Consider the following 27,960-nt stretch of genomic DNA (forward strand, 5'->3'; position numbering starts at 1 on the left):
CCCAACCAAAGACTAACCACTACAGCAACTAACCAACCATGGATCATACAACTAGGATAACAAACCAAATACTTACTACAACAAGCAACCAACAAACCAAAGTCCATCAGCTTGGACAACTAACTAAAGACTAACCACTACAGTAACTAACCAGGGAACCACAGACACACAACTAGAATAACTTACCAAAGTCTAACTTACTCTTAAACCAACTAACTGATCTATTACTTAAATAACCAAGAACAGGTTAACACAGAGATTGATCAAAATAACCGTCTAACGAGCAGGTACCAGTAATTTCAAGGACTATAGTAGGCCAATGTGGTTTACTAAAGGTAAAATCATATATTTATGGTTTGTTCATCAGAAATTGTCTCTGTTCTTACCTGTTACCTTTGAGGTGGGGGAGGGGCCAAAGAGGGTCCCAAAACGACAGATTCAACTGAAAAGGAAAAACGTGGACAAAAACAATGAGAAACCACAGGTACAAACCCAACATACAAGTTTGTTTTCCTGTTGGTTTGTTACCTGTCTGTTCAACTTTTTCTCTTTACCTGTTTTCCTGATCAGGTGAAACTTGAAGAGAGTCTAGTTGAAGGGGGTGGGGCCAACAATAAGGTGCGTCACGGCCCGGATCTGTTGAGACGACAGCACAGTTTACCTGCCTCGCTCCAAACAACCAGCAGTGGTGTGGACAGCTACAGGGTTTACAAAGGCCGTGTTGCAGGAGCCACTCAAGGTGAAATGTTCAGAGAGTCACAGTTGTCAGAAAAAAACACCTTTACCTTTAGACAGGCTATCTTTTCAAAGGGCTTTAATGGCCTCCAGTCATGTTTTAACAGGCAGGTCGTTAACTCGTTAACTATGTACGTTCACAAAAATCCTGTTTATGTATGACCACTTCCAGTCTTTAGTCTAAACAGGCTCATCTCGCTTACCTGGATGTTTGCAGGCTTTGGTGTGGAAGGACCCCCAAGGCAGCGGCTGCAGAAGTCCTTTTCTTTGGATGAAACTAAAACCAAGATGGCGACCTGCATCATCCAAAACATCCTGTCCAAGAAGATGCAGGTGGAGAGAAACAGCTGCCAGTCTGCCACCCAGCAGAGGAAACCCTCAGCCCCCCCCTCTGTGGAGCAGCGAGGGGGGAGGGACGGCATGGGACGTAAGACAGGTGGAGGTGTGTCCAAAGCTCCAATCCATGTGGTGAGAGATATAAGGAAACTTGTTAAAGACACTCTCAGCCTTGACTTCACCAAACCTGACAACAGCAAACCAACAGGCTTCAAGGTGAAAGGTCAGAAGGAGAGTCCACCGCCCACCTACCAGCAGGCAGTAGGGGTCAAAGGTCATGGTCAGGCTTCAGTTTACAGTACGTCCTGCAGGGGACATGTCGCTAAAGTTGCAGCTTCTCTCAGCCAATCCCAGAGCAGGAATAAAAGGGAACAAATCAGTCATCCAAACACACACCAGAGACATGGCAGCGAGCCAATGGTAAGCTTGAGTAAGGCTGATGATGTCATTGTACCTGTAAGTCCATTAGGTTCATGCACCAACCCACCTGGGAGCAGTGACCTCACAAAATTCAGCCAATTAGAGAGAGGCAGGAAAGGGAGTGACCTGACAGAGGCCTCTTCCCCTCCCTCTGTTTCCCTCCGCCGTGGTCCCCCCTCTGACCTGCTCCACCCAGAGGAACCCCAACCTCCCCCCTCTACCCTACTCCACACACAGGGACCCCAGCCTCCTCCCTCAACCTTGCTTCACCCACAGGGACCCAGGCCTCCTCCCTCAACCCTCCTCCACATACAGGGGCACCAGCCTCCTCCATCCATACTGGAACATAGCTCCACCCTGAGCCTGTCCTCTCAGTTTGTCCCCAGGTCCACCCAGCAGATCTTCCAGCCCTGTTTCTATCCAGCCCCGATCCTACCCATGTACCCGCCAATCCTGCACCCACATGTTGGAAAGGTCAGCTACTTGAACAGCCCTCTGAACTTCATCCAGACCCCTCTGCAGCCCACTCTACCTGCCCCCACCCACCACCCACTTAGGAGGTCTCAGGAGTCAAGAACACCAGAGAACACCCCAGACCATCCTGACTACTACTGCCCACGAGAACAAAGCTGCTCGTCAGAGGTCCAGATGAAAGAGAGCAGCAGAGTGACACCAACAGAGCATGAGCAACAGCAACAAGAGCAGCAGCAACTTCAGCAGCAGCATCTGTGCAGCCTCCAGGGTCTACTACCTGCTCAGGTAGGAAGTGACTTCATTGTTGACATCACAGGTTCTGCTGCTGCTCCTGGGGCTGTCCTTAGTGGTCCAGTCCCCTGTCACTTAATGTTTGACCCTAAAAGTGGGAGGTGCTTCTATATGAACACACCCACAACTTCTCAAAGAAAGATGCTGCTGGATCCAGAAACTGGACAGTATGTCTATGTACTTCTACCAGCTGCAAGCTCTGCCCCAAACCCTGGCCTGCTCAGCACAAACCCCTCCCCCATGATCATAAACCCCGCCCATCCGTTATACAACACAGCCCCCAGCGTCATGCCAATGATGCAGCTGCAGCCAGCAGTTGCTATGTCTTCACTGTACCCATGCCCTCGGCCACCCTTTGCCCAACACACACCATCAGCCAAAGATACACACACCACACCATGATGACATCACACTTCGAAATATGCAATGTAAATCTATGTAAATCCATAAATCCGCAACTTAAAGAGTCTGTTTCTTCTTCCATCCAAAAAGGAACACTTTTCACCCAAACTCACGTTTCTATTGGCACTTCTTGGTATACCAAATAAAGTGAGCCCTCTAGTACTTCCAGAAGGAAGCTGGATCTCCTCGAAAGCTTTTGGAAAAGCGCCGTATTTTAGCTCCCCCTTCTATGAACTAGCTTCAGAATGGGTTAGCCAAAAGCCTATAGTGGCTATAGCTAACACCGCAGCTAACATAGCAGCTTACATAAGGCTAACTTGCTTGGTAGATGTAGCTTGCTGACCAAACCTGACTTCCGTTTTTTTTTCCTCTGTGAGATGAAGACACGTTTTGAAGATTTTTTTCCCTCATTTACCCTCAGAGTCAACCTGGCATGCCTTGTTTCTTATTCTCACAGTTTGTTGTTTTTACACATTTTGTCAACGTTTGTCATCAATTCTGGGTTCGGGTTCAAGAGTGTCATAATTCAAACAATGTTCACCATTTTAAAGCATCACTGTCACAACATTAGACAAAAAAATGTTGAAGTCTCCACTTTTAATGGTGAATTGAAAAAATATACAAAAATACAAACATTGTAAACAAAAGATGATATTCATAAATTCATTTAAACACTAAAAATAAAGTGATTTTTTTTCTGTAAAAAAGATATGACAAAAGAAACCTGTCATCTAACAGACAGTCTGTTTCAAAATTTGATTTCAGAGGGGCTGTTAAGTTTTATCATATTCTATAAAACCAAAACCAGACCACAGACTGCTCTGAACGAGAGGGACATGAGATCTGGGGGACATGAGAGTTCTGGATGCAGAGTCCCAGAGTGCCTAGATGTTTCTTAAAGAGACAGTTCCACAGTGCTTTGGCATTTCTTAAAAAGACAGTAGCTGAAATTAATGTTTTAAAGACTGCAGCCTGATATCAGAAAAGAATGTTTGAGCTGTGAATCACGCAGATTTGATACAGGTTGATCAGAGGGACAGTTTAAAAATTGAACACAAACATAGCCTTTAAATAAAAAAAATACCTTATTTGTCTTTATGTGTTATTTGTATCTATATTGGCACACTTTTCTGTCACAAACTGATTTTTTGGCCCTTTGTGATTTAAGGAGTATTAACAGTTTCTCTTTTTTGATGTTATAAATGAAAACACTTATTTTTAAAATATGAAATAAACACTAAATTAAACGTGTGTTTCAGGAGTGTTTTTCAGCTTTATGGTTCTGTGTATTGTCATACAGTTACCATCACACAATGACACTGTGACAACAAATAAATCTGGCCTTAGGTGTTAGTCCACAGACTGCATTTCCTTGTTCATCTCTCATTTCTGCTCCAAACCAGAGCTGCTGGTTCAGAAATGTAAAACAATCCGTTGGATGGACCAGAGCTTTCATGTCCGTCACTTCCTCCAACCTGCTGATGAGGTGAACAAATGGCGTCCAGGTTACCTCTTTCTTTAGAGGACACAGTTCTGTAATGTTTGTAATATCTCACCCCAAAGGATGAGGTCGCTGGTCCAGAGTGATGTAAAAGTACAGAGAACTCTCATGTAAACCTGCAATTAACTTTCAGAAGAACTAATCAGAAGAGTCAGGATTTATAGGCTGACATGACCAGCTGATGATCAGTATGATAACAGTACCATCAGCTTTTCATATTTCAGGTGTTTAGGAATTAAAGGTACGGTGTATAGTATTTTAAGGTACAGTGTGTAGTATAGTACAGCATGCAGTATGCAAAGAAACAGTATAAGATGTACTGAATCTTTTAGGTATCTTAATTTAAATGTTTTCATGATGGAGTTGTAGTGTGAATGTGTATCAGTAGTGTGTGTTATTTTAAGATACACCTCGGGTTTTAAAATGTCATAGGTTTAAATCCCACCTAAACACCAGTGTCACACCTTGGTACCAGACTGGGTAATGTCAACAGCCTCAATTCCCTCTCCATCTGTCTCAACCTCCTCTTCTGTTGCTCTGAAACCTCTGAAGGTGGGGCTGATAGGGAATCGCCTCAACCAGCGAATCCGCCGCAAAAAAGCCATCCCAAAAGGAAAGTCGTAGGAGGATGAGGATGAGGTGGAGGAACGCCACGCAACCAGACCACGCTCCTGCCTGGTCCCTGTAGACACCCCACACACATAACACACAAAAACACAAACACACACACACATACACAGGTTCAATTGATACAATTGTTGGTTGTTTTTATTGTGAGTGTGTGAGAGAGGGAAAGAGCGTTACCTGGTATTGTGTTGTCCAGACAAAAGGCCAAAAAACCTCCAACAAACATCTCAGTGGAGAGAAGAACCGTAAGGATCTGGTCCAACTCTGCAACACCTAAAGACAAACAGATCCCTCCTGAAGACACAGATCACACCTGAGGACACACAGATCACACCTGAGGACACACAGATCATATTTGAGGACATATAGATCAAACCTGTATTAATGGACTTGGGGTGTTCATCCAGGTACCCAGGTAATGTCAGACCGAAGAACATTGAGAATCCAAGGACAAAAAGATTCCTGGATGAATTCAAATCCACCAACTGAAGGTTAGAGAGACCCACAGCTGTAATCATACCTGAAAACACACACACGTATCATAATAACATCAAACACACCTGTATAGTGCAGCATACACCCATTGGTGACACTCTTGTTAAGAGTGTGAACCCAATGAGTCTTTTTCTGATCACCATTCTACCACATTTTAATTACCTGTGTTAGTGGAGTAATCACAGACACTGGTGGACTCACCTGCAGTGACGTGTTCTACCTGTGGCTGGAACTTACCAAACAGTGTGCAGAACATTCCTCCAAGGATGGGGTCAGGCAGAGAGGCAAACAGAGCGGTGAACTTTCCTACTGATCCCAACAGGAACATGATTCCTGCTCCATACTGCACTACCCGTCTGCTGCCCACCTGCAGGCACACAAACCAGCAGGTACAGGTGATCAGAGCTCAATGAATGGGTCAGAGCTTTAGCTGTTTTTTATAGACTACACTTGTCATAGGTAAGTGGGGCTTCCTTTACCTTTGTGATGCCTAGGACACCGATGTTTGGACTGGAGGAGGTGGAGCCATTTCCAGTCCCCAGAAGTCCAGCTATGATGCAGCAGACCCCCTCAGTGAAAATTCCCCTGAAACAGACAGAAACATGATGAGGCAGTGTGTGCAGAGCCCCACAGGTAAGAATACCTGCAACCTGTTCAGATCTGACTCACCTGTTGATGGCATGGACTGGAGGGGGTGCGGCTCCAGATAAACGAGCACAAGCATAGTAATCACCGATGGACTCCACGATGCCAGCCATGGTTGCACTCAGCATCCCCAAGACTCCAGCTAATGTAACCACCGGCAACCCCCACTGACCTATCAGAGCAGAACAGGGAGGGAATGAGAGAAGCCTGAAACAGAGAGACTCAAATACCATAATCTTCATCATCATCTTTACCATCATCATGATCGTTGGATCTATTATCATCAACGTAACCATCTTCATCTTACCCATAATCACCACCCACATTGAATCATCAGAATTATCATCACAACTATTGTCATCATTACTGTCATGATCAACATTACCAGAATCATCATCATCTTTCTCATCATTATGATTTTTGGATCTGTTATTACCAACATAACCATCTTCATCTTACCCATAATTACCACCCAGATTGAATCATCAGCATTATCATCACAACTATTGTCATCATTACTGTCATGATCAACATCATCATCACCACCCACATTGGATTTACCTTTATCACTACCATTATCATCCTCAAGACCTTTACCACCACCACCACCACCATCATCATCATCTTTATCATCATCATCATCATCATCATCATCATCATCATCATCATCATCATCAATACCACCTTCATCATCATCATCATCATCATCATCATCATCATCATCATCATTATCAATACCACTTTCACCTCTATCATCATCATCATCATCATCATCATCATCATCATCATCGTCATCAATACCACCTTCTTCATCATCATCATCATCATCATCATCATCATCATCACCTTCATCATTATCAATACCACCTTCATCATCATCATCATCATCATCATCATCATCATCATCATCATCATCATTGTCATCAATTCCACTTCCACCTCCATCCACATCATCATCATCATCATTATCATCATCATCATCACCACCCACATTGGATTTACCTTTATCACTACCATTATCATCCTCAAGACCTTTACCACCACCACCACCACCATCATCATCATCTTTATCATCATCATCATCATCATCATCATCATCATCATCATCATCATCATCATCATCAATACCACCTTCATCATCATCATCATCATCATCATCATCATCATCATCATCATCATTATCAATACCACTTTCACCTCTATCATCATCATCATCATCATCATCATCATCATCATCGTCGTCATCAATACCACCTTCTTCATCATCATCATCATCATCATCATCATCATCATCACCTTCATCATTATCAATACCACCTTCATCATCATCATCATCATCATCATCATCATCATCATCATCATTATCATCAATTCCACTTCCACCTCCATCCACATCATCATCATCATCATTATCATCATCATCATCATCATCATCATCATCATCATCAATACCACCTTCATCATCATCATCATCATCAATACCACCTTCACCTCTATCATCATCATCATCATTATCATCATCAACTTCATCACCATTATTATCACCAGCACCATCATCGTTCTCATCTTTTTGACTATCACTTTTATCAGTTATGTTTATTATTGTCAATAGCACCCTCATCATCATAATCATCATTTTGATCTGTATCACCATCATCATCACCATCACCATCATCATTCTCATCTTTATCACTATCACTTTTATCAGTTTTCTTTATCATAAACATTGTTATCTTTTAATTATCATCATCATAATCATCATCATCATTATTCTGTTTGACTGTTTTCAGGTTTTAATTATTTTTCCACACCCAGAAGAATTTGATTTATTGATTGATTGATGGATTTATTTGTTTTTTGATTGGCCAGCTGCTTGGTTGATTACGGTTTATTAGCTCTTACAGGGGTAGGGAACTCTGAACCAAGGAGCAGAGGTCATGATGTCACCACGGGCGTCTGTCCGGGCCTTGTGTCCATAGCGATCAGGGTTACTTGGCAACAAGTCAGTAAGTGTGAATACGTAGCAGACGAGCCAGACTAACATGATGGCCAGGATAATCTGAGGCAGACACACAATTTGACTCTTAGATTACAGGCAGACTTTGTGAACTCATCACATGACTATATGACAACATGACCACATCACATGTACACATGAATTAAAAATATCAGAGAGTGTCTAATGAAGTGAGTCACCAGGAGAGCGCTTACTAACACGTTTTAAGAAAATTGTGTAAACCCTATTTATCGCCCTGCTGGTTGGTATCCTCACTGGCCCTGATCAGGAGGCAGTTAGATTTACCTGATGGCATCAGCTGTGACACACGCCACACACTTTTTAGGAGCACTGCTGAGCTAAACAACTGTTTGTTTAATAGAGAGAAGAGAGAAGAGAAGCTACAGTATGCTGGTGTGTTTGTATTTACCGGAAACATTTTGAAGATCTGGACCCGGGTGGTGGTCAGTCCCTTCTTCCTGCTGTACATAGGAACAGGAAGTGATGACCCTCTCAAGTACTGCGCGAACAGGATAATGAGCAAAATACACCTGAGGACAGACAGGTAAAGGTGTGAGACGTTTTTCTAAATTATTTATACATGGATAACATAGTGCAAAGAAATAAACAGATGGGTGTCTCACAGTGCAGATAGTCCCCAGTGGGACCCGGCTCTGTCCCCAGCGGTGGTGAAGACTGAGAGTCCAATCAGTGAGACGGTGGGAGTGATGGTGAGAGGACCAATGAACTCAAGCAACAAACCTGGCAACCCACAGAGACCGATAACCAACTCCAGCAAACTGGAGACAATGATTGCTCCCTGGATCTAACACACACACGCACGCGCACGCGCACACACACACACACACACACACACACACACACACACACACACACACACACACACACACGCACGCGCAAACCGAACACACACACACACACACACACACACAAACACACACACACACACACACACACACACACACACACACACACACACACACGCACGCGCACACCGAACACACACACACACACACACACACACAAACACACACACACACACACACACACACACACACACACACACACACACACACACACACACACACACACACACACACACACACACACACACACGCACACACGTTTATTATGGTGTTAATGATGTTGATGAAGAGTTCAATGACAATGATGTCGTACCTCTCTGATGCGTGGCTGCCAGATATGTGATGTGTTCAGTGGAAGACTCCAGTTCCCATAAATCTCCTCTGCATGAGGAAAGAAACACAACACTGAGATCAGCTGTTTCTCCTGACATCGACAGACAGACAGACGGGTAGACAAACAGACAGTTAGGTGGACAGACAGACGGACTGATAGGTGGGCAAACAGAGACAGGGTCAGGTGCTGTCTTACCCTCACTGGGACACTTCCAGCGGTCCAGACCGAGGATGGCCTGAGCTGGAATTAGAAAGGCAAAAGCACTGGCCTGAAACAGAGGAAGTCTACACACACACACACACACACACACACACACACACACACACACACACACACAAAATCAGACCTCACCTGACTCAAAGTCTCCCCTGACTCATAGTCTTGTCTGTATCACCTACCCTATACGTATTATGCGTCTCACCTGTCCCCTGTCTTACAGTATCACTTCTCTCACCTGTCTAACAGTCTCACCTGACTCCCAGGGTGGTTTGGATCAGGGTTGTGATTCCAACACAGGTGAAGATGGTTCCAATCAGCTGACTGATGGTGTTCTGGTCCTGACCAACACACATGGCCTCAGCCAGGAGAAATGGAACAGCCACAGTCCCACTAAAACAGGTAAGGTAATGCTGCAGACAGGTGAGGACAGGTGAGGTGACATCAATTTAAACCTGATTGGACAGCCCATTTCTTATTGTTATGTATGTGTCTAATTCATTTTTTTTTTTTTTTTAGTTATACATGTTTTATCGTTTTTAGGACCCCATTGTTTCCTCTGGAGAGCCCTCTGCACCGGGGGCGGTGGTAGACTGTGGTGGTAGGGGCATGTCAGATTGGCTCTTGGTAGAGGTTGGTGTTTGCTGCAATCTTAACCCAGTTCAACCCAGTTGAAACAGAGTCCAAAATCAGTCTGAACTCAGTCTTAATCCATTTGAAACAATATCCCTCTTATACCAGATCAGAAAAGTCTGAACCAGTCTGAACCCAGTTTACCTGTAGTCCAAGGAGTATACACAGGTACCAGGGAGGGACATCTTCAATGGTGTAGATCATGTCTGATCCTGCTTCATGCTCTCTACTAGACTGTTTATCCTTTTTGCCTTCCGCCATCTGAACGTTTGCCCCAGCCGTCTTGTGACTCTGCCTCTCTGCTGAGGAATCTTGGATCTGATTCGATGCACGGACAGATGGGTCCAGTTTATAGCATAGACACAGGAAAGAAGACAAAAATCACGGTGAGACTCAAGACTCGCTAGAATAAAGACTATATTTTATGGAATATAGGACTAGAAATTCTGAAAAATATTCAAAAAAAAAAACAAAGAAAAGTCAGCTGATCAACAACTGATTAATTAATAAACAATCACTGTGTCAGTATTTCTCTCCAGGTTAATGATGATAATGATAACAATAAAAAAGGTTTGATGTAGAGAGGAATCAAATGTCATTTTATCTGTTGTGTCAGACATTATCAACAGATGTCAGTGGATCACTGACACTGAACAGTCATAAGTTTAATGAGTCAAAACCCAAGAAAAGATCATTCAACAAATCTGTGCAGCTGACCAAGCACTGTTCATCTTCTGACGGTGATTCTTCATCTCGTGTTAAACTCAAAACAATCACAAAAATCAATCAATAATCAATAATCCCTTTACCTCACAGACTTCCTCCATGTCTCACTTCCTGGACGATCGAGAACTGAATACTAAAGAGAGAGAGAGTGAGAGAGAGATTGTTTCAGGTGAAAGTCCGCAGAGATTAACTACAGATTATTAACACACACACTGGCACACACACACACACACACATGGGGGCACACACACTCACACACAGGGCCACACACACACACACACAGGGTCACACACACACACACACACACACACACACACACACACACACACACACACACACACACAAACACACACACACACACACACACACACACACACACACACACACACACACACACACACACACAGGTCAACATGTGACAGAAACCCGTCACCTGCTCAGGTGACTGAGTAAAACAGTAGTTTGAGGCCAGGCTGTCCTTCCTCTGGTTATTGATTATTGATAATCACCGAGGACAGGAAGCAGCACGGATCTCAGGTGAGCCTGTCTCAGGGTCACATACCTGATTCAGTGACAGGAACAGTAAAAAAGACAAAGTCTGTTGAGAGTCTGAGGGACATGTGACCCTGAAACCATCAGTCCTCTCAGTCCATCCCTTTTTTTGAAACCACATATATCTTTATACATTTAGGCCTGTCATCCACACAAACCACATTTTTATGCCACATAAAAACAATGTTTTCTGAAAACTCTGGCTAAGGCGAGGACTTTGATATAACAGGTTCATGCAAAACAGTTTTTGTTTCTGAAACATCACAGCCAATTGACAGGAGGTTTCACGTCTGAAAAACACGTTTGGGTTTGGCTGGCATGCTTTGTGCTGCACTTATCAGAGGATTTGTCTGGTAACATGTGGATGAAAGTATTTTAAAAAAGAAATGTGGAGGATATTTGTTTATGAAAATACCCGGCTACGTGCGTACAAGGCCTCAGACACTAAACAAGATCCTGCTGATGAGCAGAAAAGAACAGGTGTGTGTGGGTGTGTATGTGTGTGTACGTGTCTGTGCATGTGTCTGTGAGTCTTTCTTCAGACCTTCACACCTCAAGGCTGTGCTGATAATGGGGACTGTTTCCAAAAATCTCCTGCAAACATTTTAATACAGATAATAAAATCTGGATCCAGCCTGATGGAGAAATAAAAAAGTCACCTTTGACTTTATTGTTCTGAGTAAATCTGTCACTATTCAGAAGCCCAGATAAAAGCAGTGTTTACTAAACAAACCAAGAGATGAAACAAAACATACCGTAAATAAAAAAAAAAAAAAAAAAAAGAAAGACCCTAAAAATAAAACAGGCAACACAGTGAAAAATAACTACAAAAAAAAATAAAAATAAAAATTGATCACTAACAGGAAAATAAGGATAACTCTTTCAAGGTAAACCCAGGAAGAGAAACGGGAAATGAGAGAGAAACTTTAGAACAAATACATCTTCAGCATTACCTGAGATCAATAAGCAATAATCACACAAACAAGAAGAGATTCACACATGCAGCCATTTAATTCATCTCAAAGGTCAAACATATCTACATTTTCAATAATAATAATAATAATTATAATAATAATAAAGTTTCTGTTTCTTTAATCTTTCATTATTCACAGAACAAAATCATCAATGGGTACAGAGTGATTCTATCCATTGGATAACCTTCAGGAATAGGTTCACACCAGTTATAGCCTGCATAATCCAGTTTACAGCAGTGTAAACCAGTTTAAACTCCAAAATGACAAGATCATTCAACTTAAATAAAAACATTATTATTGACTGACAGGTTAATTGGTTGTTTGATTGATCACCTGATTGATTCCAGATATGCGTTTTCTGAAGCATGCTGCTGGCCCTTTAAATGTGAGGCTGCTGTGGTGTAATTAAGACATTACACCTGCCTCTTAGGGTGACACTTACTTACCTGAAAGCTCAGGTGTTTTTATATTTTGATGATAAATCATTATTTTATCCAATCAAATGCCCTCTTGATATTTTAGCCCCTCCCCCAGCATACAACACTGTTGAGTTGAGGCCTTCACACTCATCGTCAGTACAACACCTACCATCTCATGTTGGGAGCTATTAGCTGCTACAGAGGCTAACCAATGATGGCTACAGAATGTCACTGTGCTAAGCTAGGCTAACATGCTCTGACAGGTGTGTGGATAGGGCAGAGCCTAATGACCACCTGTGCAAAGGTACACAACGTGTTTAGGTGCAGTACGTTAAACAGGGCTATGACTGCAGGTTTGTCCTGTCAGAAAAAAAACAAAACAAAACAAAACAAAATATATAAGTTTGTGGGCTGATTGGCTGCTGACTGGTGATCTGATTGCTGATTGGGTGATCCAAAGGAAACGCGATGTCACAGGACCAAGCCTGGTGTCCATGGAAACGTTTTACTGATCATATTAAAAGTGATCAAATTGCTTCCTCAATTTTATAAATATAAACTCTGAAATATAGATTATTCATGTCCATTGGGTGACAGCAGGCCTGACTCCACCCATCGCCTCTCGGCCAATCACAGAGCAGGATTCCAGCATCAGCAGCTCTTCAAAGTCCTGGTACAGAGAAAGAAAAAAATAGGGGGGATAGGGAGAAAGAGAAGGGGGGAGGCATAGTGAAGTGGGGTAGAGAGAGAGAGGGAGGGGGCAGAGGAGAGACAGAAAGAGAGGGAGAAAGGGGAAGTGAGAGGGAATAGAGAGATTAAGGAATAAAAAGAGAAGAAGGATAGGAGAAGGTAGAGAGATGAAGAGAGAGGTATGGAGAGAAATGAGTCACTGATGATGTCATCACATAACGTTTACACCTGTGGCTGTTCAGCCAGGTTTTAGCCTGGTCCCAGGTAATTCAGGGTTTTTAAATGAATTCAAACTGTTTATTATTTATATTTATCTTAAACTATGTTCTTCAGTAAATCTTATTTATGTTTTAGAAAACGTGATAAAAGCTCTCCTGTTGTTAATGTCATTTATTTAGCCAACTGAGTGTTTTAGTATTTGCCACGTACCAAAGTAAACTGAAAACTGTGCGTTTAATTCACACTGGACTTGTGTGTGACCTGAGATGTTTTGTCCTTTTGCTGCTTCCAAGTCTTAATAGTAACTTTGAGTCTACATGCTCCTTTCCTGGGCCAAACAGAATCTGGTACCAAAACTAATGAGGAGTTTTCATCATGTTCACCTGCATACCTGGAACCCTTACCTTAGTATGGTCACCTTTCCTAAAGTTTCTTTCTGCTGCAGTGCAATGGCAAACAAGCACTACCTGCTCAGCATTTAATTATGTTTTTTTCTTCACAATGTATTCCACTATTTAGTCTATAACTGATTCACAGTTTCAGTATCAGTGATTAGTCTGTGCTTGATTTCCTGTTGCAGCATTGGGTCTGTAATGTATAGAGTTCAAGTATCTGCATTTAGTCTGCGATTGATTCACTGTCACATTATAAAGTCTGCTCCCAGTTTCAGTAATTAAGCTGCACCTGATACACTCTTAGTTATTAATCTGTACCTTTTCTGTAATTAATCTTAGCCTGATACACTTTCAGTAATTAGTCTGAACCCTGTTCCAGCATTTAGTCTGAGCCTGACTAGTACCTGCTGGTATTTTCCCACTCTTGTTATCTGAGATGTTTTTACTCTAAATCAGCAGCATGTTGGTTTTTTTTTTATTTTTTTATTGTTTTTGATCATTTAGCTCTGAAGTGGAGGTGTGATGATAATAAACATGTCAGTTTTGCTGATTTTGGGTAAAAACAGCTTGAGGACCCATTTACCAAACATCTGTTTGCAGGTGAGAAAATCTGACAGCCCAAGTGCCTCTGAGCCAAAGAACCCACCAAAGAAGAAGACAGAAGATTTAAATGACGACGATTCAGAAAGAAGTTTGAGAGTTTTTTAATAGATTTAAAACATGAGAAAAAGAACATGTACACAGGTCAGAGCATTTTTCTGTCCCAACAGCTTTAGTTCAGGATCTCTGATCTGCAAACAGACGGTAAAAAGAGTCTGACAGCTGAAACTACAAACAGCAGAGAGGGAAAATCTCCTTCTTCATCATCATCATCATTATGAAAGCAGAGCAGCTGTCTAACAGTCAGTGTGTCCTACCTGTCCTACCCGTCAGCGTCCTGTCCACAAACTGAGGCTGAAGAGTCTCCGACAGAGACGTCACATTAGTGTCTGAAGAGAGCATGTTTGGGTTCAGGTTAAAAACTGATCAGAGTCCAAGAGGATCAATCAGCTGTCCAACACGATCACATGACCACATCCAGACCGCTCTGACTTAGATCTAGACCTGTGTGGGACTCCAGCCTCAGTTTTGACAAACCTCTGATTTTCACAGTTAATTTTTTCTTATTTCAGAACCTAACTTGGCTTTGTCCCCCGACAGGACCAAGGGGACCAACAGAAAGTGACGTGTCAGCCAGTCAGAGCGTTTCAGTGCACCGAAACACAAACAAAAATAAACAGATCAACAAATATGACAAACATACCATCAGATGGTGGTTGAACGGGAGAGGAACAAAGATGGCCGTCATGGTAATTCTTGGCCTAGCTTAGTGCTGGTCATCATGTCCACGATTATTTTTTACTTTCATCAATGTGACAGCATCAAAACATCACACTGTCTGCTTTTTATCTGTCAGATAGTGATTCCTACATTTCCCATGATGCACTTGGACAGTGTGCTGTGGGTGTTTTCTGAAGACATTATCAGGATCAGTAAAACGATGGAGTGTGTTATAGTTAACGCTGTGGTGGTGAGTGTAACGACAGCTGCTGGCTGACACCTACTTTCAACTAAGCCCCGCCCACTACCCAATGAACACTGACAGGTAACTCAGAGCTCCGCCCCTTCCTCAAAACAGGAAGATCAGAACAGGAAACAGAAACATTATTTGTCTGCATCAGTCTCTGTCAGACAATTATGAGTCTAGATAAGGGGTCTCTGATAGGGGAGGGGCTTATCTGGAGGGGTGAGGGTGGGAAGGTGCTGGCAATGTAAGCCAATGCTACGTTTCAAACTGCGTGAGCAGTGCTCTGACTTCTGGTGTCAGCTGTTTGGCAGCGCTTGCAGCCTCGGCGATGGCACGGCGGTACGGCCCCTTCCTCTTCCGGTCAAAGCGAGACTGAAAGCTCTCCAGGAAGGGCGACAGCTGGCCGAGCGGCAGGAAGGAAGTGGTGGGCGAGCCAAACCAGGAGACTCGCGCCTCCTGCCGCACGGCCAGCCCCGTGTCGCCACGCCGCGCCACTGTGATGCCAAGGATGCGCGCTGGCCACCAGGGGAAGCCGTAGATCTTTGCCCAGACGATGTCACCGACGCACACGGTGCGGCCGTCAGGGAGAGACCACTTAGAAACCAGCTTCGAGAAGACAGAGGAGGACGATGAGGACGAGGACGAGGAGGAAGACGTGGAGGATTTCCTACGTCTTTTCAGTTCACCACCCTCCTCATCCTCCTCCTCGCCACCAGCCTGCATCTCCTCACACTCAGCCCGGAGAAGTGGGACAGCATGGGAGGAGGAGGGGCACCGAGAACCCAGAGAAGAGGAGGAGGAGGAAGGCGGGTCCCCAGGAGGAGGGAGGTCAAAGGTCTCTGTAGAGCTACACTCTGAGTGACAGGAGTCCAGGGAGGAGGAGGATGAGGAAGGAGGGGGTGGCTCCTCTACCTGCCCTTCTTCTCCTCCTCTCACCTGTTCAACCTCCTGTTCCTCAGGGAGGCGGAGCTCCTGCATCTCCACAGACAAACACTTAACAGGGAGACATGGTGGGGTGGAAGGGGGGCGGATAGAGGGTGTGACTGTTGGGGTGGGGCTTAAAGCAGGTTTAGGAGGTGAAACACGAGTACTTTGTTTAGGAGGGGAAGGGGGTGGAGCCTGGCCTTCGTCAGTACGGTACCTTTGTGGTTTGAGGCGCATTCTGGGAGGGAGCGGCGAGGGGATCGGAGGGCCACCGAGGTGCTGCAGGCGGCGGGTGAAGTGGACCTTCTGATTGTGGTTCTGCATAGCAGCAGCTCGGGTCACAGCCTTGGTAGAGTCTTGGTTCTGGTTCTGGTTCTGGTCTTTGGGTTGGCGGGGGGTAGTGGCCAGCTTGTTGAGGACGGGGCGAGCCTTGGAGCTGTCCACCACAGCCCGTTTATCCAGAACCTTCTTGGAGTTCAGACACATGCGGCCTGAGGAGGCCACGCCCTTCAGCACACGCCGAGATGATGATGATGATGATGTGGAGGAGGAGGAAGCGGCAACTAGCCGTATCCCTGACGATGGACGGCGGTCTGTGGCTGGGCGTCCACCTTTGTCGTCACTCCTCAGTCGTTTTAGCTCTGAGGAGATGGGTGCCTCAGTCTGTTTCCTCCGTCTGGAGGCCTCCTCGCCCCTCAGGTCGATCGTGCCTCTCCGTGCCTCCCTGTGTCCACTTGACGTCACCACACCTTTGCACTTGTCGCAGAGCACCTGTCGGGGGCGGAGCTTGATAGCATTCATAATGGAGGTGGGTTCCTCACAGCGATAGCGCCGCTTTGGCCTCTTGATCTTGCGTGGCAGCGGCTGAGGTAAAGCCTGGTTGTACGTGTCCCTGATGAACAGAGGAGGGGGATAAGGCGCCCCCTCCTGGAAAAGTGGGGGTGGTTTAGAAGTCCATGGGTGGGAAGGGGTCGTTGCAACAGGGCTGACTTCTTCCTGTTTGGTGGAATGGTCATCATTGGTTATCGGCAGTGACGGCACAGAGAGCTGCGGTCCACTCCTGTCATCTCGTCTGGGAAATACGGTGATTGGAATACCGTACGGTCCAAACCTGCACATACATACACACACACGCACACACAGGAACACACACTTTTAGATACCACAGACTAAATGATGATCAGCAGATTTCACAATGAAGGAGAAAACAACATATTTATACTCACACATTTAAAAAACATTATTTTTGCATTGGGACAAACACAAAAATTTAATGCATTCTCTGTTAAAAATCAAGGAGTGCTGACCGAGAACAGTACCATACCACTTTCCACTATCAGAGGGTGTTACATCACACTAAAGCTGCGTTTCCACCAAGCAGTACGGGTCGGTTCAGTACGGTTCAGTACGGTTTGGGACAGTTAAGTCTGATCCCGTTTGCGTTTCCACAGCAAACTGTGCCCTCTCGTGGTGGGCGGCGTGTAAGCTGGATGCCGGAAGCCGCAGCTGGTAAACAATAGCGCGACGCCGTAGCAGCTTACCCCGCTATTAAATCCAACAAAGAAGAAAACGCGACACAGTAAACAAAGAGCATGGATGGAAGACATGCAGCATTTCGTCCTCTCTGTGATTTTCATGTAACTCTCTGTTACAAAGTGCAATCAAGCTTCGTTTCAGAGAAGTCTGTGAGCCACCAGGAGAAATGCAGCCGCTGTCGGGGTGAGTGACGATTCTTTTGACCAATCAACAGTCTGCAGTGTGTTGCTCCACCTCCCGAGAGCGGATCGGTTCAGTCTGGCACCCATACGAAAGGGTCCCAAAAAAGTGGGACGGCTCGTCTCGGTTTTTAGGGATCCGTCCCGGGATGAGTCTGTGGAAACGCACTGTACCGAGACGAACCGACCCGGACTGCTTGGCGGAAACGCGGCTTAATATAACTACTGTTCCTGTAACTTGTGTGGCTCTGATATATTCTGACAGTTTAAGATTATAAATTAAAGTACATCATCAAATGTCAAAACCCATCTGCGTCAGGCTGCATTCTCTGATTTCACTGATCCACTTCAACTTGATGTTACTTGAGTTTGTTGTTTTTATTTATTTACATTGTGCTATTTCTTTTTTACTTGGTCTATTTAAATGTATGGTGATCTTGATTGTTGAGAAAGGCTCTTTTAAATAAAATGTATCAGTAGTAGTAGTATAGCTATATATGTATAGCATGTGAGGTGTATTGTGTATAATTTTTGGCCTTAGAGAAAAAACAGTTTTAATGCTGGCAACTTCCCGAGTGTGTTTTATCTGTTTAGGCTTAACTTCATTTTGTATTTTTTGGTTCAAGAAATAAACATTTCTCTGTTGTTGTATGAGGACAAACTCTGATTATAACATGATCATCAAGATGTAATTCATATCACACCTGTCTCTCCTTCACAGCCCTGTGGTCCATGCTATGATTGGTCAGAGCTCTGTGATCAAATATTTGTAGGTTGAACTCTGATCACCTGGGGAAACAGGTGTTCAGGACCAGGTACAATGATAATCTACCCAAAGTGACAAGTAACTCACACTAATGGAGTTAACCTTCATTATCATGTACAAGTGTATGATTACTAACTGTGCGTGTGTGTTTGTGTTTGTGTGTGTGTGTGTGTGTGTTTTGTTCCGATCACGTGCTGATCACCAACCTATGACAGTAAAATGACGTCATGAGTATATAAATAAAAGGTGTACCTTTTTGAAACGTCCATCAGGACCCCGGAAAAAATCTTCTCCCCCAACCGGAACGACACCACCAGCGCGTCATCGATCACGTGGTCAAGGTTGACCCGAACCTCAGACCCAGGGCTTAGGTCTTGAACGGGGCCGAGCTTCGGCGAACAGGGACCGGGTTCTGGTCTGGTCTCGGTCTGAGAAGACCAAGGAGACCGACAAGGTGGTGCTGAGTCCTGCAGGCCACGGCACCGAATCTCCTCGGATCCCGGCTGCGGCTCTGGTTCCTCCGGAACCGACAGCAGGACGTCCTCGGTGGGTCCGGTTCCCAGCTCCGGGTGGACAAGGGACTTGTACCCCTTGTCCCGCTCTGCGACCTCAGCCCGGTTCGTGGTTCCGTTGGTGGTCGGTTCCGCCGGTTCCTGCAGTGACAGTCCGGCCTCGGTAACGGGCGGCGGGGCCGGGAAGGAGTGCAGGAAGACGGCAGAGGGCTGTGGGTCCGCTAGGATGCTGTGGGAGACGTTCCCACCGCCCTCTGGTTCTCCCGGTAATCCAGGAGAGAATCGGTCCGAGCTGACCCGGTCCCCCAGAATATTCTGTATGAAGTCCTCTGTGTCAGAAAGCTCTCTTCCCGCCGCGGGCTGCAGCTCCGGCCTGACATGGCGGCACTCCTCCCCGTCCCCACCATCCTCAACCCTAGGCACGACTAGCTCATCAGCCGGGCCGGATTCACGCACCCCTGAGCTTTCTATAGGACCTCCTACTAGTCCGGTACCGACTAGGCCAGGTTCTAGTGGGTCCTCCCCGTCCGTCGCCGCAGGTTTTGTTGTTGTCGGAACCGCCGCAGCTCCTGGCTCTGCAGCCACGGCCGCCATTTTCCTCAGCTTTGCTGCTGAGCAGCGGCTGGCCCCGCCCCCACAACGCTGCGAGCTGCGCAGGCGTACAGTAATTGGCTGGCGTTCCTGCCACTCAAAGGCAACGGAGAAGAACGTCGTCTCTGATTGAACGAACTAGCGAGGGGCTGTTCGGTAAATCGCATAGGCCACCAGGGGGCACCAATGTTTACAAGCAGGGAAACAACACAAGTGATCGACTGTACCATCAAAACCAATCATGTACATCTGATTCAGCAGTCTAATTCTTGCATCTGTCGTGTTTTTTTTTTCTAATATAATATTTATCTTACCTAAGTATTCACAGTAAGATGCAAAAACGGTTCCAGGTGACGTTAGCATGCAGCACATGCAGTTTATTCTGAACATATAAAGCTGTACAAGTTTGTTCACAATTAATTCCCATAACTGTGAATACCAAACTTCACTAAATTATATTACAAAATAATTGACAGATGAATGGATATTAATGAAATAATAAGATCTAAATATTCTTTTAGAATAGAATATAATTTTATTTGTCATTGCAACAAGTACAACAAAATTGCAAATATAAAGGAAAAAATATACATATAATTTATGTGATTTTTTTTTATATTCTTCATAGAGGCAGATTGAATGCTAGTTTATATGTGTGCATAAAGGTAAAGTAGTGGCACTTGAGTTCAAGTGAATTTTTCCGATACAGTTTATTCACTTTTGAACTCTGTTTTTAAAGTGGGTGTTCCTTTTTTAAGTTAAAGTTACATCTGTAGTATTATACTTAACATAAAACCTTTGAGTGTGTGTCTAGAGACATATAGAGAAAGAAGAACACAATCACATGATAGTTACCATTTTATTGACATATGTTACTGGTCTATGATCATTATCATAAAGATTATGTAAATTAATTCATGGTACAATAATTCAAGATTTTCTTTTGTCTGTTTGTTTTTTAAAAAAAATATTTTTAAGCTGTGATTGGTGTGGTTTGATAAGCTTAATAAACCTAGAGATAGATGTCTTTATACCTGACATTCATTGATTCTTTAGTTTTCTCTGAATTTAAAATTTAACCTGCTTTTAATGAAATGCAGAAAAAAAAAGAAAAACAATGAAATCCATAACGTGGCATTCCTTAGTCTCTCTTCACCCTCTCCCATCAAATAAGACTCCAGCCTTCTGATTGGTTGAGGCTTTGGTATCTAATTGCTCAGAGTGCATTCAGTCCTGTCCCTTCTATTTCCTTCAACTCTTTCAAAGCCACACCTTCTGTTGAGACCACGACTCCATCCACACCAGGACTGCCTTCTTTTAAAGACATGTTCTCCTGGTGTTTGTGAGAATGGCTTCTCCCAGACCTAGAAACAGACAGGTCCCAGTTATGCTTAGCTGCATCTCTAGCACAACAGTAAAAGGCATTGGCATCCTTTTGCTATTATGTCAAATGCTAATGGAAAGTATTCTAAAAGAGATGCGAGCATGGCCACTTACAAAGCAACAAAGGGAGTTAATCCAGTTGCAATATGTAATGAAACCTTTACATTTGTTACCTTTACAGCATTGTTTCTCTTCAGAGCCCCCTTTTGACTTAATGTTACTTTTTATGGGACATTGGAGACAAACATGGACTGTACAGTTTTAAGATACCCCGAAAAAATGATTTTCCTTGACCCACACTGGTAGACCTAACATCCATTTTTGGGTACCAGGTTCAATTTTACCCAAAATGGTATTTAAGGGCTGAATAAAGGACTGATAATAAAGCTAAATGCTAGATATTAGCTTACCATTTCTCCTCCACATCTTCAACTGTTTCTGGCAGCGGGACATTTAGCGTCTCAGGCAGGAAGCAGGCAAAGCAACCAGCTAACACAGCCGATCCCCCGTACACCACACTGGGCAGAGCAGGAAGCACCTGGACATATGTTAGCATGTGTAAGCTATAAAGTTAAGAAGTATAAGCCAACATGTTTGCACATGTGAGCTCACAGCTTAGAGTCTCTGTGCAGTCTTCTTACTAGGCTGGATCAGATTAGATAAAAAAGTAAACAAAACAAAACAAAACAAAACAAAAGTGAAACAGAAAAAAATCCAAATAAACATGACTGCAAATGAAGACACCTGTCACCTGTGTGATGTCATCAGTTAACAAAAGCATCAGAAAGTATAAACAAACATGTTTCATTCAGACAGTGATCAAACTAATTATAAACACATTGTTTACTGGTTAATCATGTTTTATTGATTAGATATTAGTAAACCAGTGAATGTTGATTTATTATTAATCGTCATTAATGACTCATTAATTCATCATTGGTTGCTATAATGTGTCATTGGAACAGGCCAGATTCAATTAAACTCTCTAATAACGTAAAAATTAACAATTATATATTAATTATAAAACAAACTAATGTTTTTTGATCATTGATTGATTATCATCAGCCTTATTAATCATTATTGATCAACTCTGTGATGTCACCTCATCCAGTATAAGGACAGCTGGTGCTGCCATGCTGCCAATTCTCGCCATGGTGGATACAAAGCCCATTCCTGTCTGCCTGAAAAGACGTGCATCATGTGATGATGGTGAGGTGGTTTCAACAGGGAAATATATATTTTACCTGAAAACCAATCACTGGTCAATACTGATTGTAACTTCCTCAGGCGAGCACTTACCTGTCTTTTGTTACCGAAAACTTAAGACTAGAACCACACCTGTCTGACATTTAGATTTCGCACCAATTGGGATCAGGTGGAGTATGACATCCAAGACTTCCTCATAGTGTGTCTTTATAAATTTAATTCAGAGACAATGATAAAAAGTTTGGACTGATCCATCCTTAGGTGACACCTTGCTCAGGTAAATCTGAACCTGCAGACTCACCTCATGACGGTAGGGTAGAGCTCTCCTGTGAACAGGTACACGGTGGTGAATGAGGCAGAGGTGAAACCTTTACCTAGACATGCCAGTGTGGTCCTGAGGGTCTGCATGTCTGTTGGAGGAGGAATTCAAGATCACCTGATTACCTGGTCACCTCACTACCTGTGTATTTCTGTGAATTTAAGTGTTTTTTTGTTGACGTTTGTCACCTGAGGGGACGAAGATGTTGGCAAAGATGATGAGAGCCGAAAGAAAAAGGCAGGCTGCCTGAGAGACCCTCCTACCCAGGTAACTGAGCATGCCCAAAGCGAAAAGTTTGGCCGGAAAGTCAACGACTCCAAAAATGATTTGCATCAGGTAGACACTCACCTGGACACCCAGCAGCCAATAAGAAGAGAGGAAATATTAGAGCGCAGAGGAACAAAGGTCAAACATGACACAAGTAAAGGGAAAGATAAGTCAACAGGTGGACAGGGAAACACCCATACAAGTAGCCAAGTAAATTACCTGTACAAGTAGACAAGTAGAAAATTAAACACCCGTACAGGTAGTCAGTTAATCACTCATAAAGGGAGACAGGTAGGTGATACTGGAAGGGACCTTTTACCAAAGTTTAACTCCAGGTACACAGTTGGAGCCCATCACTATCCTCACTGTTCTGAATCTCAGGTATCAAGTGAGTGAGTTCTACAAGAGTTGTAAGCAAGCGATGCATACATGTAGCATTAATGCTAACCATTAACTCACCCCGAACTTCTGCAGGTCCATTGCCAAACCATAGTATGCAAAACTGGTGGAGAACCTGCAACAGAGCAAAGTCAGCTGAGAAACAGTTGGAGCAGATACAAGGGTACAGATTTAGGTGAGCAGATTCAGGCGAGAAGATTCAGGTTGCTAGCTCAAATAGATGAAGAGATGAGATAACTGGCTGAGTAAAGGTGAGGCCATGCAGGTGTCAGTGTATTTCTTCTTCAGGTGCCAAGTGCAGCAAGAATATAGACATGCTGTGCACAGGTGAGGTGCAGGTGAAGGTGGAGCAGGTGTGTTCTCTGACCACACAGCGATCAGACAGATGGAGATCCGTCTCATTCCTGGAGTCCTCAGCAGGTCGTACACAGTGTACTGAGAACGGCATGACTCCATCTCTTTTTTCATGTGAGAGTGCAGAACCTGCAGGTCATAGAAGCAGTCTCAACTTCTGATTGATATCAAACATCTCTTTAAAAAGCTGACAAACAGACAGGTAATCAGATAGACAGTTACCTCCGGAGTTAACTTCTCATGCATCTCAGGTTTTCCATTGATTCGAGCCACTCTATGCAGAGTCTTTAAAGCATCCTCAGACCTCTTGTTGAGGACCAGCCAACGAGCTGACTCTGCGAACCACCTGACCAATCAGAAAAACAGGAAGGTAAGAACTCTCTGAGCAATAAGAGGACACAAAAAAAGAAATCTCTTTGCATTCAGGAGATAATAAAGTGGACAATAACCAGCTGTAGCAGAAGAATAAAAACTGAGGGGCACAAATGACCACCTGCAGCTTCCTCCAGTCTCTCAGCCAATAAGCAAGCCCCGCAAGGATCATCTGACCAAAGGTAAAGAAGAAGGAAGTGACTGTGCCCACTAAGGTTCTCTCTTTGGTTGGGATCCACTCAACCTCTGCAGACAGACAAGTAAACACATCAGCAGGTGGACAGACAGACAGGTTATCATACAACAAGTGAACAGACAGACAGGTAGACAGGTACTTAGAGAGACTCCGTTGAGGATTATTCCAGAAACTGCCATCCCACTCAGAAATCTGAAAACACAGTAGGCTGTGTATGACGGGGAGAGGGCGGAGCTACAACCAAGCACAGCCAGCTTCAGGTATGACCAAATAAGGACTGACTTCCTCCCATATCTGTTAAGAAGAAGACCAAGTCAGAGTGAAACATTCTAATACTTTTAATAATATGAACAAACATGAACTTATAGTCAGTTTAGGAGCAGGTACACCTCACCTGTCTGAAAGGCCTCCGTAGATAATGGCCCCAGTTAAAACTCCACCCATATAGATAGTCTGAATCATCTGTTTCAGAGAACGCATAGAGCACACCAGCTCCCACTGAGAGATTCAAAAACACACATCACAGATGCTTTAATAACTAATAAAGATAAAATAAGCAAAATGTGTCTGCAGCATCCTAAAATGTGTCTACATTCTGGCTTCACTGTGTCAAATCAGTATTCCCAGTATTCAGTATTTCTTCTACCTGATAAACGCTCTGTTGGCAGTTTTTGGTCTAGCATGGTTCTCTGTTACCTCAGAAACTGTGGTGGCCAAAAACTCTGAGTCGTCAAATGTCCATCCATCCACACAGGCTTCTGTCGGTATCTGGCTAATGTTAGCAGAGCTGTTTACAGCTAACAGTTGCCACTGAGGCTCAACAAACCTGCATAAGAAAAGAGGAACAGGAAGTGACATCAAAACAGATTTCAAAACGTTCAAACGCCCAAAGAATAAGTTTAAAAAAAAGAAAGAAAGGAGGAAAAAAGAAAACAGCTTTACCTCCGACAGCGGTCCAGCTTAGTTCCTGAAGAGTCAGTTGGAATGAAAGCTTTCAACAGCTGCTTCTCATCCACCTGTAAACGCCAACCATGATCACCATCCGACCAACTATGATCATCATCCAACCAACCATCATTATCCAACCAACCAACCGACCATACTCATTTTCCAACCAACCATGATCATCATCCAACCAACCATGATCATCATCCAACCAACCATGATTATACAAGCAACTGTGGACTGACCAGGTCCAGGTCTTAAGACCTTACCCTGCCAGTGAAGACAGTTCACTCAGGTTCAGACTAACAGGTAGGTTACCTGTAGGTGTGATATGTTGTACGAGGTGTAATTGGCCGGTAGTTTGCAGTGGTGGGTGGGGGTTCCTGAGACAAAGTTGTTTAGAAGGTTCTGACCGGCCATCATTAATCCAGGAAGACTGATCAGAGTAACATGGAGCCACTGATACCTGCCAAATCCCCCCACCTGGACATGAGACCAGATGTCACACTCGGTCATGTAGATCACACAAACCTACTACATACTGTTAACCTGACACGTTAAGAGATCAACCTTACATGTGTTAATCTGAGAGTTTGAAAAATCAATCCTTAATCTGTTAATCTGACAGTTTTAGAGATCAGTCCTTAATTGTTAATCTGAGGGTTTAACAGGCAAAAGACTAATCTGTCCACAAATAAATACAGTGCAGACTAAAAAAGAATATGAAGACAATGAGATTACAATGTATTCAGATTATCACGCTACTATACCATGGATTACAATTACTACATTATTCCAATTTGAGAATATTAACATTTCAGATTATTTATGTTCCCCATTTAACAGATAATTAAGATTTCAGAAAAGAGATAATTCAGATTAAGGATTATTATTTAATTTACACATTTCAGGTATGACAGTTTATTCAGATAAAACATTAAGGATTATTTTTAAATTAATTTTTCAAATACAGATGATTTTGATTACTGATTATAATTTTGATTTAAAAAAAAAAACTTTTAGATTTTATATTAAATAATACTCTGATTTTAGACCATGGATTATTTAGATTACAGATTAAGATTTGAAATAAAAGATAAATATAACTGAAGATTTTCAAGATTATAAATTGATCATATTCATTTCAGGTTATTCACATTAAAGGTTACAGATCATAGATTATTCAAAGTAAAGATTATTCAGGATATGTTTTTTTATTCACTCACCTCCTGAAGCAGCTCGGAGAAACCCATCCTCAGGCTGTTCTTTTTTTTTTTTTTTTTTTTAATCTAAACCTTTCTCCTAAAAAAAGGAAGTTCCACCTCCTGCACAGGTGTCAAAGTAAAAACTCGATGGGATGTGAGGTGCAGTGGAGGCAAGTGCGTTGGTCTCCTGAGGACAACACAAGAAAAGGTAAAGAAAGAGCACATGTGTTGTTTTGTTTCTTCTTCACGTTTGGAGTCATTCAATCTATGCCTCAAACCCTCCGAAGTATTCCAGACCTCAGACCTGCTCTGAGCCCCACGACTTTAAGCTAACTGAGAGTAAAGCTGCTGCTGGTCAACGAGGAAATATTCCAATAAAGTCTGGTCACAGCTTTAACGGATTACTGACGTTCATACTCCAGAAAAATAAAGAGGATTGCTCCTGCAAACCACAAATACATACTCACAGTCTGCAGACGGACCCACAGACCACAGACGGACCCACGGAATGCAGATGGACCCACAGTCTGCAGAAGGACCTACAGACTGCAGGGTCACAGGGACAAACCTGGAGAGAGACGGACTGACTTGTGGAGAGGAGGAGAGTGAGAGAGTGGATTTACAGACACAAGAAGACTAAGCATTAATGAGTGACTGAGAAAAGCTCTCTGTGTGTCTCCGTGCATCCCTCTCTTCCTCTTGTTTCAGTCCAACAATCAGCGATCAATCATTGAATCCTGAGCTGTGTGGGACTCTGTCATGTTGTGCTCATGATGTGGTGCATTGCCTCAACAATAATGATAATAATTGAGTTTCACACATTAGTGTAGAGAATGCTCTGTGTCTCTTTGAGATGGGTTTTGATGCGTTGAAGTGCATTCTTTGAAGTTGTTTGAGGTATGACTCAAAGATTGACCTGTAACCTGAATGCTAGCTTAGACAGCTGGCCCGCTAACATAAGTTAAAGAAACAAATATCCAAGGTCAGTGCTGAGATGTGTCTCAAAAGAATCAAACCAAGGGGATGAGCTTTGTTCAGCCCTGTGGGCTGAGATGCTATGCATCCCCACCGTCTCCCCCCATCAGACCTCTGACAGAGGATCAGAGGGTCCACATACCTTGGACCACATTGGTCCGTGGCGTGTGGTGATGTCACACTGATACCATTGATACCCAATACACAATCTGATTAATCCAGATTTAAGTATCTAACTGAGTTGGAATCCTCAATTTTATAAACTTCATTTTTTACATTCTCCAGGCTTATGCAGGC

At 43.6% G+C, this 27,960-nt stretch overlaps 3 protein-coding genes across 4 annotated transcripts; all 3 read right to left on the reverse strand.

The window, feature by feature from the left end:
• Positions 1-3,895: 3,895 nt before the first annotated feature.
• Positions 3,896-15,315, reverse strand: slc23a1 (solute carrier family 23 member 1). The gene is made up of 15 exons (XM_074672374.1): positions 15,271-15,315; positions 13,271-13,333; positions 10,137-10,310; positions 9,615-9,772; positions 9,339-9,427; positions 9,123-9,190; positions 8,567-8,748; positions 8,353-8,473; positions 7,829-7,985; positions 5,951-6,098; positions 5,761-5,866; positions 5,519-5,648; positions 5,163-5,306; positions 4,964-5,059; positions 3,896-4,841 (listed from the first exon to the last, which is right to left on the reverse strand). Exons 1-15 carry the CDS (start codon positions 15,313-15,315, stop codon positions 4,618-4,620), a joined length of 1,905 nt encoding a protein of 634 aa, XP_074528475.1. The 3' UTR covers positions 3,896-4,617.
• pwwp2a (PWWP domain containing 2A) lies at positions 13,346-20,074 on the reverse strand. The gene is made up of 2 exons (XM_074672501.1): positions 19,192-20,074; positions 13,346-17,569 (listed from the first exon to the last, which is right to left on the reverse strand). Exons 1-2 carry the CDS (start codon positions 20,043-20,045, stop codon positions 15,790-15,792), a joined length of 2,634 nt encoding a protein of 877 aa, XP_074528602.1. The 5' UTR covers positions 20,046-20,074; the 3' UTR covers positions 13,346-15,789.
• Positions 20,075-21,008: 934 nt separating this feature from the next.
• oatx (organic anion transporter X) lies at positions 21,009-27,654 on the reverse strand. 2 transcript variants are annotated; one of them, XM_074672151.1, is made up of 16 exons: positions 27,156-27,654; positions 26,710-26,875; positions 25,802-25,966; positions 25,481-25,554; positions 25,235-25,364; positions 24,933-25,036; positions 24,678-24,832; positions 24,420-24,588; positions 24,193-24,316; positions 23,984-24,099; positions 23,677-23,731; positions 23,139-23,298; positions 22,933-23,041; positions 22,528-22,606; positions 21,836-21,963; positions 21,009-21,406 (listed from the first exon to the last, which is right to left on the reverse strand). In XM_074672151.1, the coding sequence occupies exons 2-16, from the start codon at positions 26,734-26,736 to the stop codon at positions 21,259-21,261; spliced, it is 1,743 nt and encodes a 580-aa protein (XP_074528252.1). In that variant the 5' UTR covers positions 26,737-26,875; positions 27,156-27,654; the 3' UTR covers positions 21,009-21,258. The 2 variants fall into 2 exon arrangements, with proteins under 2 accessions (XP_074528252.1, XP_074528253.1); XM_074672152.1 differs by having other exon boundaries at positions 27,152-27,654.
• Positions 27,655-27,960: the final 306 nt, after the last annotated feature.

The sequence above is a fragment of the Halichoeres trimaculatus genome, unplaced genomic scaffold (genome assembly GCF_033239565.1).
Source record: "Halichoeres trimaculatus isolate MK-OKI-2021-1 unplaced genomic scaffold, fHalTri1.1 fHalTri1_scaffold_6, whole genome shotgun sequence".
Lineage (NCBI taxonomy): Eukaryota > Metazoa > Chordata > Actinopteri > Labriformes > Labridae > Halichoeres > Halichoeres trimaculatus.

Coding starts and splice junctions, on each gene's coding strand:
- pwwp2a (XM_074672501.1), bottom strand. CDS start 20,045: ATGGCGGCCGTGGCTGCAGAGCCAGGAGCTGCGGCGGTTCCGACAACA. Junction 17,570..19,191: donor CTGATGGACGTTTCAAAAAG/GTACACCTTTTA, acceptor ATGTATGTGCAG/GTTTGGACCGTACGGTATTC.
- slc23a1 (XM_074672374.1), bottom strand. CDS start 15,315: ATGACGGCCATCTTTGTTCCTCTCCCGTTCAACCACCATCTGATG. Junction 9,191..9,338: donor CTGGAAGTGTCCCAGTGAGG/GTAAGACAGCAC, acceptor TTCCTCATGCAG/AGGAGATTTATGGGAACTGG. Junction 6,099..7,828: donor GTTCAGAGTTCCCTACCCCT/GTAAGAGCTAAT, acceptor CTGCTCTGATAG/GTCAGTGGGGGTTGCCGGTG.
- oatx (XM_074672151.1), bottom strand. CDS start 26,736: ATGGGTTTCTCCGAGCTGCTTCAGGAG. Junction 24,317..24,419: donor TTATTCTTCTGCTACAGCTG/GTTATTGTCCAC, acceptor CTGATTGGTCAG/GTGGTTCGCAGAGTCAGCTC. Junction 22,607..22,932: donor CTCTACCCTACCGTCATGAG/GTGAGTCTGCAG, acceptor ACGTCTTTTCAG/GCAGACAGGAATGGGCTTTG.